Source organism: Myotis myotis, unplaced genomic scaffold, assembly GCF_014108235.1.
Source record: "Myotis myotis isolate mMyoMyo1 unplaced genomic scaffold, mMyoMyo1.p scaffold_m19_p_4, whole genome shotgun sequence".
Classification (NCBI taxonomy): domain Eukaryota; kingdom Metazoa; phylum Chordata; class Mammalia; order Chiroptera; family Vespertilionidae; genus Myotis; species Myotis myotis.
In genome coordinates this window covers 90250065-90264246 of record NW_023416346.1, presented here as the reverse complement: position 1 = coordinate 90264246, position 14182 = coordinate 90250065, and the positions used below count along the sequence as shown (strand labels likewise).

Genomic DNA, 14182 nt, shown 5'->3' with positions numbered 1-14182 from the left:
TATGGCCTACAAGAGACTCATTTCAGATAGAAAGACACATAGACTAAAAGTAAAGAGATAGAAAAAGTTATTCTGTACACATAGAAGTGAAAAGAAAGCAGGGGTAGCAATACTCCAGACAAAATAGACTTGAAAACAAAGTTTGTAAAAGGATAAAAAGCTGTTATATAATGATAAAGGGGTCCATCCAGGAACATATAACAATCATTGATATCTATGCATCCAACAGAGGAGTACCTAAATATGTAAAGCGAGTAATAACAGACATAGAGAAATTGACAGCAATACAATAATAGTAGGGGACTTTAATACCCCACTATCAACAATAGATTTATCAGATAGAAAATCAATACTTTGTCTTAAATGTCACATTAGATCATATCAACTTAATAGATATTTAAAGAACACTTCATTTAAAAACTGTAGAATACACATTCTTCTCAAGTATACATGGAACATTCTCCACAGTTGAATATTGAAATCATATCAAATATATTTTCCAATCTAAACAGTTTGAAACTAGAAATCAACTACAAGATGAAAACTAGAAAGAATACAATCACATGGAGACTAAACCACATGCTACCAAACAACCAATGGATCAAAGTGGAAATCAAACGGGAAAACAAAAACTACCTTGAAGCAAATGAAAGAGAAAAATACTGCTCTGAAAATTTTTTATAATACAGAAAAAGCAATACTAACAGGTTTATAGCTATACCTGCTTACCTCAGGAAACACAAAAGATTTCAAATAAACATCTTACCTTTAAACTTATGAACTAGAAAAAGAAGAAGAATCAAAACCATAAGTAAGTAGAAGGAATTAAATAATATAGATTAGAGCAGAAATAAATGAATTAGATACTAACAAGTAATAGAAATGATCTATGAAACTATGAGATGGTTCTTTAAAGGATGAACAAAAATGATAAAGCTTTAACCATCCTCATCAAGAAACAAAGAACCCAAATAAATCAGAAATGAAAGAGGGTAGGTTACAACCAACACCACAGAAATACAAAGGATTGTTTAAAAAATACTATAAATACAATAAGTAATATGCCAGCAAATTGCACAAACTAGAAGAAATAAATTTCTAGAAACATAGAACCTTTTAAGATAGAACCATGAATAAGCAAAATCTGAACAGACTGATAACGAGCAAGGAAATTGATGTAATAATGGAAAAACTTTCATCAAACAAAAGTCCAGGATCAACATAGTATTGGAAATCTTGTCCACAACAGTTACACAAGAAAAAGAAACAAAGGGCATCAAAATTGGCAAGTAAGAAGTAAAACTGTCACATATGTTTTAAGATTGGATTATTAAAACATATGTGACAGTTTTCTTTTGTAGAGTCTGTGATGCTATGTTTAGAGAACCCTAAAGACTATAAAATACTAATGGACTTAATAAGTGAATTCAGTCAAGTATCAGGATACAAAATTAATATATAGGAATCTTTCATAATTTTATACACTAATAACAGATGATCAGAAGGAGAAATTAAGAAATGAATCACATTTACAATTGCAGTAAAAAGAATAATATACCTAGAAATAAATTTAAACCAGGTGAAAGATCTATACTCTGAAAACTGTAAGATACTGAAGAAGTCAAAGAGGACACAAATAAATGGAAGGATACACCATGCATATCATTAAAATGTATTTACTACTCAAAGCAATTTACTGATTCATTGCTATCCTTATTAAAATACTAATGGCATTCTTTTCAGAACCAGGACAATTAAATGGAATTACAAAAGACCCCAAATAGTCAATGCAATCTTGAGAAAGAAGAACAAAGTTGGAGGTATCATGCTCCCTGGTTTCAAACTATATTATAAAACCATCTTAAACAAAACGCTATGGCACTGGCCGAAAAGCAGACACATCAATGGGACAGAATAGAACCTGCAAATAAACCCTCACTTATATAGTCAATTAATCTTCAACAAATGGGCACGAATATACAATGGAGAAATGAGAGTCTCTTCAATAAGTAGTTTTGGGAAAACTAGATAGATACATGCAAAAAAATGAAACTGGATCCCTCTCTTATACCACATACAAAAATAAACTCAGAATGGATTAAAGACTTATGTAAGACCTGAAACCATAAAACTTTTGGAATGAAACATAAGTAATAAACTATTTGACATCATTTATAGCATATCTTTTTAGATATGTCCCCTCGAGCAAGAGAAACAAAAGCAAAAATGAACAAATGGGGTTTCATCAAACTAAAAATCCTCTGCACAGTGAAAGAAACGATCAACATGATGAAAAGGTAACCTACTAAATGGGAAAAGATATTTGCAAATGATATATCCTATTAGAAGTTGATATTCAAAATATATAAGGAGCTTATACAACTCCATAGCAAAAATAATCCAATAAAAAATAGAAGGCACGGAATATTTCTCCAGAGAAGATGTACAGATGGTCAACAGACATCAAAACATGCTCAACATCACTAATGATTAGGGAGATGTAAATAAAAACCACAATGAGATATCACCTCACACCTGTCAAAATGGGTATTATCAAAAAGTCAATTAGCAAGTGCCAGCAAGGATTTGGAAAAAAGGTAACCCTTCTGCACTCTTGGTGTGATTATAAATTGTTGCAGCCACTATAATAGAAAACAGTATTGATATTTCTCAAAGTTAAAAATCGAACCATCATACAAATCAGCAATTTCACTTCTACATTTTTATCCAAGGAAAACAAATACTAATTTGAAAAGATATATGCATCCCTGAGTTCATTTAGCAATATTTACAATAGCTAAAATATGGAAGCAACCTAGGTGTCCATCAATAGCTGAATAGATAATGTGATCTTTAGTTAGAAAATATTATGTATTTTCAGTTATTTTGCTAGTTGTATGACCTTTCTCTATGTTTCATTTGCTTTTTTTTAGGGTAAAGTAGCTGAACGTGGTACCCATCATGGTTTGCTTGCTAATCCTGGCAGTATCTATTCAGAAATGTGGCATACACAGAGCAGCCATGTGCAGAACCTTGATAACTCCAAATGGCATGCAAAGAAAGAAAATGTATCCAAAGAGGAGGAAAGGAAGAGACTACAAGAAGAAATTGTGAACAGTGTGAAAGGCTGTGGAAACTGTTCCTGCTAAGTCACATGAGACATTTCCTTTTTATTTTTATTTTTTGAATATACATTTGCACTGAAGCAAAATTGTTTCATTAAAAAATTATATATTCCCATTATCCATACTCCTTCTTTTAGATAAGATTTATTTGAAAGTTGATTTGAGTTTTATATCTTTTACAAACTCTTAAACTATATTTAGCCCCAAATTATTTTCTTGTTATTGCCTTCACTTTGCTCAAATCATTATTTTTGTTACTATCTGACTTTATCCCATTTCCGTTTTTGAGGCCTGAGAGCCATTTGATGATATTCACAACCAGATGAATCGGATTGGTTCCAAATTTTTATAGTTTTTAAAACCTCCTTTATGCTGACAATTTCGGTAGAAAATGTCTGTTTGTTTTTATTAAAAAAAGAGGACAGTAAGGTTCATTGTTTTTCTTTTCTGCAACCTCCATTGAAATAATTCTGTGATAGATATCTATACTTACATTTTTAAAGTGTTCTCCACTATAACCTTTTTGAAGAAAAACCTCAATTCTCATGTTAGTTAATATAGAATGTTCTTCGTCAATAACCAGCATTATAGCTATCATCTAGTGGTGAGAATTTTATTTTTTTCCCCACCAAAATAAGATACTGCTTTTGTTTTGGACCAAAATTTATATATTTCTCTTTAAAGACTAAAGAACCCTGATATAATTTGATATTTGCCATACTGGCAGTAATAGCCTCGGAAATTAATAGCTTTTTCTGTTTCCATCTTAAATATACTGCTTTTGTTATCGGAAGTTACACAAAGAAACAAATAAATGAGATATGTGCATGCATGTGTGTGTGCACATGTTCACACGTGAATATAGTAACATCCACTTAAACATTCTTAGAGACCTTTAGATAAATAGGAGAGGGTTAGATGAACAGGACTCTAATCTGTATTGACACTTCAGAGTTACTTTATTTCAACATCTCCTCTTTTTCAGTAATTTAATGAGTCTCTTTAAGCTTGATTTAACAGGAGGAGCCCAAATGAAATATTCAAGTTTTACCTGCTGGAAATAATTAATAAAATGTTGATACTTGTTCACTGAGAAAGCTCTTCTCTCTTATAATTTGAATTTGCTTTCATTTGTTTGGTAGTAATCATTCAGTTTGAGAAACTGTATTTCATGACCAACCACATGACTATATTATGAGTCTTTATTTATCAGAAAAGGTTTTAAAGTAGTTATTTTATTGGTTTATGGGTTAGTGTGTTTTAAATGATAATTTGGTCTGGGTGAGACTAATGTTTCCTTGTTTTGTATATTCATTTGTGGGCGGATACTTATCTAACTTGAGTATCCAGTTTTGTTATATAAAGGCAATTTGACAAGTGGCTTGCAACCAGTATTTCATGATTAGTCTTCGACATCAGAGTAAGTGATGCAGGATCTTGCTTTTGAAGTTGTAGTTAATACTGACATGCATAATCAACTGAAAAATGGGGGGAGGAATGAACATTTCTTAATTTGAAGCCATAGACATTATTACTCTTCTGAAGGGGAAAAAAAAAAAGCAATTCCTTTAAACAAATCAGCTGTATTACTAGAAATGTGCTTATTCTAGATAGAAATTTTGTTTCTGTTAACTCCTTCTATACATTTTCAATGATGCTGATGGAAAAGATTTAGCTTAGCTGTATAATCAAGCAGGTAAAATTGAAGTAGCCATCAGAAATACTCATTTTGAGTGTGAATAGTGATATTCAAAGTAAGTGATTCTGCAGTGTGTGAAACATTTAGTCAAAAACATTTAGTCAAAGAAAAATAGGAATGTTTTTAAGTTGGGGGTAATTTCCCTAGTAAGGGTTTTGAAGCACTTTTTTTCCCCATATGATTGGAAGTGGTTTCTAGACCATTGGGTCATTGTGGTCATTAATCAATATTTTCAGCTAATAAAAGGTTACCTGAAACACACAAATTTTGTAGGGGTCATAACTAAATCTTAAATATTTTTCTCTTCATCATATTAAGGTGAGTCCTTACAGTGAAATAATAGACTAATTAAAATGAAAGAAAAGTTTTCTAGGATGATTCAGAAAAAATGGCTAGAAAAAGAGCTTTTAGTATAATTACATTACAATATTACATACACAAAAGGATAAAGTGTATAAATTTTGCAAATCAGTACTGCAACATAGTTTTTTTTAAATATATTTTTATTGATTTCAGAGTGGAAGGAAGGAGAGAGAGCTAGAAACATCAATGATGAGAGTGAATCACTGATTGGCTGCTTCCTGCATATCCCCTCCTGGGAATCGAGCCTCGTACCTGGGCATGTGCCCTGACATGGAATCGAACCGTGACCTCCAGATTCATAGGTTGATGCTCAACCACTGAGCCACACTGGCTGGGCTGCAACATAGTTTTTTATGTATTGGGATAAGTTAGAGTTTTGAAAAAGAGGCTCTTAAGATGGAGCATGATGATAGGGTTTTATCTCATCCCATTATTTTAAACATTTACTTTCTTCATAAGGGAATTCCAGTTTACAAAAATTAAATTGAAAGCGAGGTAATTTGGGATCATAAAAAATGGGCCAGATGTCTTCTTGAAGGTTTTTAACATAGAAATAACTTGGTGAGCATATAACCTCATTTGGAAATTGAGGGTCATTCTTAGAATCAGAAAGAAATCTTGGCATTTGGACAAGCTCACAGTATGTATTTACTTTTCTTCAGGGATTTGTACCTTTTATATACCCTAAGATAAATATTTTGCCTTTCCCTTTAGATACTGACAAAGCTCAGTTTTTAAAGATGGCTAGTTCAAAAATATATTTTACTTTAAAGACAAGATAGTTCAAGATTATATGATTCCTTATTTTGGATCACTGACCATACTGCCGTATTTCCTAATTACTGGCTGTGTCAGTAAGTAGCAACTTTTGCCAGTATATATACATAATTCTCCAACCTTGTAGCTTTATCATAGGACTTTTGTTGTGGATTAGTAGTTGCAAGCATTTGAATGTTTGTAATGGCAGCTTTCTTAAATTATAGATTAAGGTTCCTTTTCTCTCTGCATTAAGTATGTAGATTTTGAATGTAATGGTATTAAGTGACAATATTAAGTCAAAGAAGCTGGTTGAAACTGATTAGTTAAGACAAAATTAGTTAAGAGTAGCAAGAGAGGCCCTTAATGACAGTTTGCTCTTACAGCAGTATGTGCAGATAATCAGCAGTGGGTGTCCCAATAAAGCAACTTTTTTTGCAATGCACAGGCAGAATTGATATTTTGTCCCTCACACACTTAAAATAAGTACAGATAATTAATAGGCACTGGGAAAATTGCCTTACAGTCTTATGCAGAAGGTGAAAACTTGGAATTATTTCAGAAAGAAATTAATTGCTTGGATAGCTTATAATATGGCTTAAAAGGTAACAAATTATACTTTTTTCTCTTAGAATTGAGCTGTTATACTTTTTTTATTACAAATCAGTGAAAGGCAACTTTTTATTGCCCAGAGTTTCTGTTCTTAATGGTCAAGAAGGAAACTTTTGGGGTGGAGAAATGTCTTAACTGCAAACCATTCATTAAATTAGCATTTTGACTAGCGAGAGGCAGTTGAAATGAAATATGTTCTAGTTACATAACAGGTTAGAATATTTTTTATTTTAAAAAGGCAGCAGGGCCCTGACTGTTTTGGCTCAGTGGGTAGAGCGTCGGCCTATGGACTGAAGGGTCCCGGGTTCGATTCCAGTCAAGGGCATGTGCCTTGGTTGCGGGCACATCCCCAGTGGGGAGTGTGCAGGAGGCAGCTGATTGATGTTTCTATCTCATCTGTGTTTCTAACTCTCTATCCCTCTCCCTTCCTCTCTGTAGAAAAATCAATAAAATACATTAATAAAATAAAATAAAATAAAAATAAAAAGGCAGCAGAGCCCAGCCATGGTTGCTCAGTGGTTGAGCTTCGATCTATGAACCTGGAGGTCATCATTTGATTCCTGGTCAGGGCACATGCCTGGGTTGCTGGCTCAGTCCTCAGTAGGGGGCATGCAGGAGGCAGCCAATCAATGATTCTCATCATTGATGTTTCTATCTCTCTCCCTCTGCCTTCCTCTCTGAAATCAATCAAAATATTTTTTTTAAAGGCAGCAAGTTATTTCCATATTTCTTGTTCAATTTCTATTTCATAAAATCATAGGATTTTAGAGTTGGAAGGAATTTAGAGGCCCTTTAATCAATTTACTTCTACAAATGTGGAAACTGAACTTCAGAAGAAATCATTGAGCTTGCTAGAGACCATGCTGGAATGAAAACTCTGGCTCCTGAACACCCAGTCCATTTCTCTTTTTGCTGGACTACATTTCCACTCAGATATTATATTAAAAAATACAGTTGCCTCTTGAACAACATAATCTGTGTATAAGTGGACCCACACTCAGGACATAAAAGCAGAATGTGAGACAGACTTAAAAGCATTTTCCAATACATGCAGATCTGTGACACAGGGTGTCATGGTTCCCACACAGGGCAATAAGTTTGCTGGCACAAGAAACTTTGCCAAACTGAGCAAAAAGTTGCTCTGCTCCACAGGTGACTCCTAGAAACACGGGCCTAAAAATAATATCACACTCATCCCTGGCAATCTGGAAGGCAATGTGTATGACCAAGGCTGTGCCTTCACAGGACAGAAAAGGAATCACCATGCTACAAGTCCCTGGCTGAACATCAATCAAAAGTAAATTCCCTAAAATATGTTAGTGGCCTCCAGGCACACACACAACCAATAGTGAAGGTTAAGATCTTACTGACCAGTAAATGTGTTATGCTGACTCAGGGACAATCAGGTAGCTAGAATAAAAGATAACATAGGACTGCATACTGCAGGGGAAATAACCAAGCAAATAATGATCCCTCAGAGGAGGAGGATCATTATCCATAGTTGTTATCCTATCTAAAGTGGTAATATGCAAATTGACCATCACTCCAACACAAGATGGCCGCCCCCATGTGGACACATGATGGCCAGCAGAGGAGGGCAGTTGCGGGCGATCAGGCCTAGAGGGGAGGGCAGTTGTGGGTGATCAGGCTGGCAGGGGAGGGCAGTTGGGGAGAACCAGGCCTGCAGGAGAGGGCAGTTGAGGCCAATCAGGACTACAGGGGAGGGCAGTTGGGGGGGACCAGGCCTGCAGGGGAGGGCAGTTAGGGGGTGATCAGACTGGCAGGCAGAAGCGGTTAAGGGCAATCAGGCAGGCAGGCAGGTGAGCAGTTCGGAGCCAGCAGTCCTGGATTGTGGTGGGATCGGGCCTAAACAGGCAGTCGGACATCCCTCGAGGGATCCCAGTTTGGAGAGGGTTCAGGCTGGGCTGAGGGACACACACCCCCATGCACAAATTTCATGCACCAGGCCTCTAGTTTGTGTAATAATTCAAAACCTCTAAGTTTTATCATTTCCAGGATGAATCTTGTTTTCAAATAGGATAAACTAAAATAAAAGGATTATATTGGGATGCGCCTTAATCACTGATTTTGTTTATGAAAAGATGGTCTTGCTGGACCAGAGTAAAGGAGAAACATGGGATAATGGTGATACACCTAAAACAAAAATGATCAAAGTCTCCCCAGCTCACGTCAGATGGAAAGACATGTACAAACTGAAAGTAAAGGGATAGAAAAAGATATTTCATGAAAATGGATACACAAAAAAAGCTGAGGTAGCAATACTTACAACAGATAAAATAGACTTTAAAACAAAGGCTATATAATAAGAGACAAAGAAGGATCCAGCAATTCCACTTCGGGGTATTTATCCAAAGAAACCCAAAACACTAAATCGAAACACATATTACTTACAATAGGCAAGATATGGAAGCACCCTAAGTGTTCATCAACAGATGAGTGGATGAAGTGGTGCATATACACAATGGGATATTACCCAGCCATAAAGAAGATGAAATGCTGCCACCTGCAACACCCTGGATGAACCTTGATGGTATTATGCTGAGTGAAATGAGTCAGACAGAGGAAGACAAATGCCAGATGACTTCACTTATATGTGGAATATAAAGAACAAAATGAACAAATAAACAGAACAGAAAGAGACCCATAGATAGAGAACATTTTGATGGTTGCCAGATGGGGGGTGGGGTGGGAGGATGGGTGGAAAAAGTGAAGGGATTAAGAAGTAGAAATTGGTAGTTACAGAATAGTTATAGGGATGTACAGTACAACACAAGGTATATAGCCAATAATATATAATAATAAAAGGGTAATATGCTAATTAGACCAGACGTCCTTCCAGAGGAAGCTGGGGCCAGAAGGAAGCCCAGGTCCCAGGTGCCTGTGGGCAGCCAGAGGAAAGCAAGCCTGGGTCCCGGTTGCCTGCCAGCAGCCGGAGGGAAGCAAACCCGGGTCCCTGGTGCCGGAGGGAAGCTGGTGCCGGCAGCCAGGGGAAGGAAGGCCTACCCTTGCACGAGTTTCATGCATCAGGCCTCTAGTACTGTATAAAATGTCTGCTTTATAACAACAAAACATGAGACATGCAGAGAAACAGGAAAGTGGCACCCATACACAAGAAAAATAAAAGGCAATAAACACTGCCTTACAAGGGAAGGGGCCCAGATGGGGAGAATAGCAAAGATCAGTAAAATATACATATATATATATATATATTTATATATTTTTTTAAAAAAAATAGAAATTTTTAAGCTGAGAAGTATAACAAATGAGAAATTTACTAGAGGAGCTTAATACTATATTTGAGCTAGCAGAACAATCAACAAACGAAGATAGGTCAGTAGAGAAGACATCAATATGGAGAAGAGAGAAAAAACAATGAAGAAAATAACCTCAGAGAAATGTGGGACATCATTAAGTATACCAGCATAGGCATAATGAGAGCACCAGTAAAAAGGAAAGTAACACAAAAATATTCAAACAAACGGATGGAAATGTTTAATTTGATGAAAAACCACATAGGATCAAAACAGAGATCACACTCAGACACATTAGTTAAAAGTGGAAAGCTAAAGATGAGAAAATTATTAAAGCACTATGAGAAAAATGACAAGACATATAGGTGAACCCCAATATGATTAACAGGTAAAGTTGCATCAGGGACTGTGAAAAGATGGTATTTTCAAATTGCTGATAGTTTTAAAATTTTTTATCAACCAGGAATAATTTATCCAAAGCTATCATTCAAAAATGAAGGTGAAATAAAGATGGTGCCAGATAAGTAAAAAAATCAATTGTAATAGACCTGTATTATAAGAAGATTTCATACCTACCCTCAAGCTCTTCCAAAAAATTGAAAAAGCAGTACTTTCTAACACATTACCCTGATAGCAAGAGCTGGCAGGGATGACACAAAAACAGAAAATTGCAGATCATCAGCTCTGATGAATCTTATCTAAAAAAAGAGAAACATCCAAATTGACCGTACCATCACTACACCCACAAACCACGCCCACCAGCCATGCCCACCAGCCAATCAGAGCGACTATATGCAAATTAACCCAACCAAGATGGCGGCCGGCAGCCACCGAGCAGGAGCAAGCAGGCGGCTTGGTTGCCCGGCGATGGAGGAAGCCAAGTTTTCCGCCTCCCCTGGCCAGCAGGGGCCTCTGCTCAAGGCAACACAGTTTCAATTATAGAAGATAAATAAATCCCAGATACCTGCTTCCAGCCAGCCTTCACTGGGAGCTTGGGTGGCTGGGGGCCATGGCCAGCCTGCAAACAGCCATCAGCCCCTCACCCAGGATGGCCACACCCTCATGGAGTGAGGGTCCCCGCTGGGGAGCTTGGCCAGCCTGTAAACAGCCATCAGCCCCTCACCCAGGCTGGCCAGGCACCCCAGTGGGGTCCCCCACCCTGAAGGGGCTGTGGCCAGCCTGCAAACAGCCATCAGCCCCTCACCCAGGCTGGCCAGGCACCCCAGTGGGACCCCCACCCTGATCTGGGACACCCTTCAGGGCAAACCAGCCGGCCCCCATCCATGCACCAGGCCTCTATCCTATACAATAAAAGAGTAATATGCAAATTGACCCTAACAGCAGAATGACTTGGAATGACTGGTCACTATGGCACACACTGACCACCAGGGAGCAGACACTCAATGCAGGAGCTGCCCCCTGGTGATCAGTGTGCTCCCACAGGGGGAGCTCTGCTCAGCCACAAGCCAGGCTGACAGCTGCCAGTACAACGGTGGTGGTGGGAGCCTCTCCCGCCTCCTCAGCAGCGTTAAAGATGTCCAACTGCAGCTTAGGCCTGGTCCCCGCTGGCAAGTGGACATCCCCTGAGGGCTCCCGGGCTGCCAGAGGGATGTCTGACTGCCAGCTTAGGCCCAATCTCCTGGGGAGTGGGCCTAAGCCAGCAGGTGGTCATCCCCTGAGGGGTCCCAGACTATGAGAGGGCACAGGCTGAGGGACCCCCCTCGAGTGCACATATTTTTGTGCATCGGGCCTCTAGTACAGATATAAAATCCTGAACAAATGCTAGCAAACTGAATACAACAGTGGGGTTAATTTCAGGGGCACAAAGATGGTTCAACATATGCAAATCATATGATCATATCAATGGATGCAGAAAAAATATTTGACAAAACAAAACATCCATTCATGATTAAAACACTCAATAAATTGTGTATACAATGAACCCTGGTTGGTGTGACTCGGTTGAGGGTCGTATCATGCACTAGAAAGTGTCTAGATTCAATTACCCCTCATGGCACATGCCCCTTAGGGGTGCGTGTGGGAGGCAGCTGATTGATGTTTCTCTCTCCCTCTCCTTCTCTCTTCTAAATTCAATAAAAACATTTTTTACAAAAGACTGAGTTTTGGGACACTTCAGCTGGGAAAACCATAGGGAAGGTACAGCAGCACAGCTCCTGACCCCTGGGAGCATGGGGTCTTTGCCAGAGGCAGGGATCCTCAAACTAGAGCAACAGAGAAGTGAAGGGGAATCCACGTAGCATCTAGCAGTGGAAATCAGTGGAAATTCAGTCCATCAGGGGAACTTGGATTGCCTTATCCAAGGCAAAAAGCAAGTGCTGGGTTACAATACCAACCTGGGAAGCTAGCCTGGATTGGTATCTTTGGGCCACTCAGCAGAATGTCTGACTGGTAGAGTGGTCTTAGCAGACCACCCAGCAGTGAATCTGAAGGGTTGATTATTCTCTGGAAGAACTTTCAGCAGAGAATAGGATGGGTGCCAGTCTGAGTGTCCTGGGAGAGGTGTGATACTCCCTACCTCAAATGAAGAGGAGGCACCCTTTCCTCTACCTGTGGAACAGCTGTAGGCTGGAAATCTGCACCTGTGCCAGGGACTTGGACATCTGGTCTAGGGGGAGCCTGAGCAGAAGCCCTGCCTAGTGATTGATTGGTGGCTGTACTGGAAGATTACAGAGCCAAGTGAAGTGGGTTTTTTATTGTTTTGTTTGTTTGTTTGTTTGTTTATTGTTTAAATCCCTGCTAGAGGTGGCAACAGAGTGTACCAATGACCCAGGCAGATCTGAGGCATTGTAAGGAAGGAAGCACCTGCCCACCTCTCCTACAACCGATGGTCACCCCCTCCCCCCCACTGCCCAATGCAAAGTTGTTGAAACCATTCTGACTGGGATCAGATAACCCATAAAGCCCAGTCCTGTAGTGGAAGGAAAAGCAGCCCAGAACAAGTACATTCAAGGGGCAAGCCTGAAGCAGACCCAGCCTCTGGGCTAACCTAGCCCTGCTCACTGGAAAACTTGAGGACCCACCCTGCAGGCCTTCAGCCAGCCAGGCTGCCTAGGGCAGGCAGAGACAGTGACTCACATTGGCCTGCACCAGAGAACTGCCCAGGAGGCCCAAGACCCACACACCAAGGGGTCAGATACAGCAGCACAGAAGCAAATTCCAGTGAGCTCCACAAATACCAAAGCCAAAGCTTTTTTGTTGTTTATGTTGTTGTTTGTTTGTGTGTTTGCTTTCCTTTTTTTGGTTTGTTTGTTTTTTTTATTTTCTCTCCTTTTTTTAAACCATATTCTCTAATTGCTATCTTTTATTGTGGTTTAATTTTTTTCTTTCTCATTCTCTTTATTTTGTGTTGTTATTTTTAATTCAATTTTTCTCCTTTTCTCCCTTCTTTTTTCTCTTTTTTTCTTTTCCTATACTATATTTTATTTTATTTAGTATTATTACTTTTAAAAAATATTATTATTTTACTAATTATTTTCTATATTTTATTTTTATACTTATCCTATTTCCAGTCTCTTCTTTGCTGTAATATTTTCTTACAATTATTTTAGTGTTTTTGTTTCCATCTCTAATTCTTCTGGTCTCATGTTTTCTAGTATTTATTTTTTGAGTCTGTTTGTTTGTCTGGTTGTTTTTTAATCTTGGGGTTGAGGATGTTATTTTAATTATTGTTGGTGTTTTGTTTTTTGTTTCTTTGTTTTTGCTTTATGTTTTTGTTGTTTTTTTCCTTGATGTTCTTTTTTATTTGGTCTGGTTTTGATTTGTTTTGTTCTGTCAGCACCTGTATAATAGTTGGCATGATGTGGTTTTGGTTGAGACTCACAGTCAACAAGCCTGAAGGTTGAGCCCACCCACAAATGGAACAACACTCAAGACCCAAATTCAACAGGAGAACCTATATAACCCACACAAGAATAATTCCTAGAATATCCAGCACAGAAGATCATGGAGACTACACCGCTGGGTCCCACAAGAAGGTGACCTACCAAGACTAGAAGGCACAGCAGTTTTTTCTGACACACAGAAACAAACAAAAACAGAAAAAAATTGGGAAACAAAGAAACATGCCCCAAATGAAAGAACAGAAGTAATCTCCAGAAAAGAACTAAATGAAACTGAGGTGAGCAATTTATCAAATATAGAGTTCAAAGTAATATTTATATGGATGCTAAAACAACTTACTAGTAAAGAGAAGTGTAAGGAGCTTAGTGTAAACTATATCAGCATGAAAACAAATATACATGAATAAGAATCAATTGGAAATGAAGGCTGACACACCTAAAATAAAGAATATGCCTAGAGACCAGTAGAATGGCAAAGGCTCAAGAGGGGTGGCA

General features: G+C 38.1%; 1 protein-coding gene across 3 annotated transcripts in view; it reads left to right on the top strand.

Moving 5' to 3' along the window:
* Positions 1-4505, top strand: part of ABCB7 (ATP binding cassette subfamily B member 7) — a 202958-nt gene extending 198453 nt beyond the window's left edge. For all 3 annotated transcript variants that reach the window (XM_036304439.1, XM_036304440.1, XM_036304441.1), the window contains one exon: positions 2934-4505. In XM_036304439.1, the coding sequence (XP_036160332.1) occupies positions 2934-3149 (216 nt within the window). In that variant the 3' untranslated portion in view covers positions 3150-4505. The remainder of the gene's footprint in view (positions 1-2933) is intronic.
* Positions 4506-14182: the final 9677 nt, after the last annotated feature.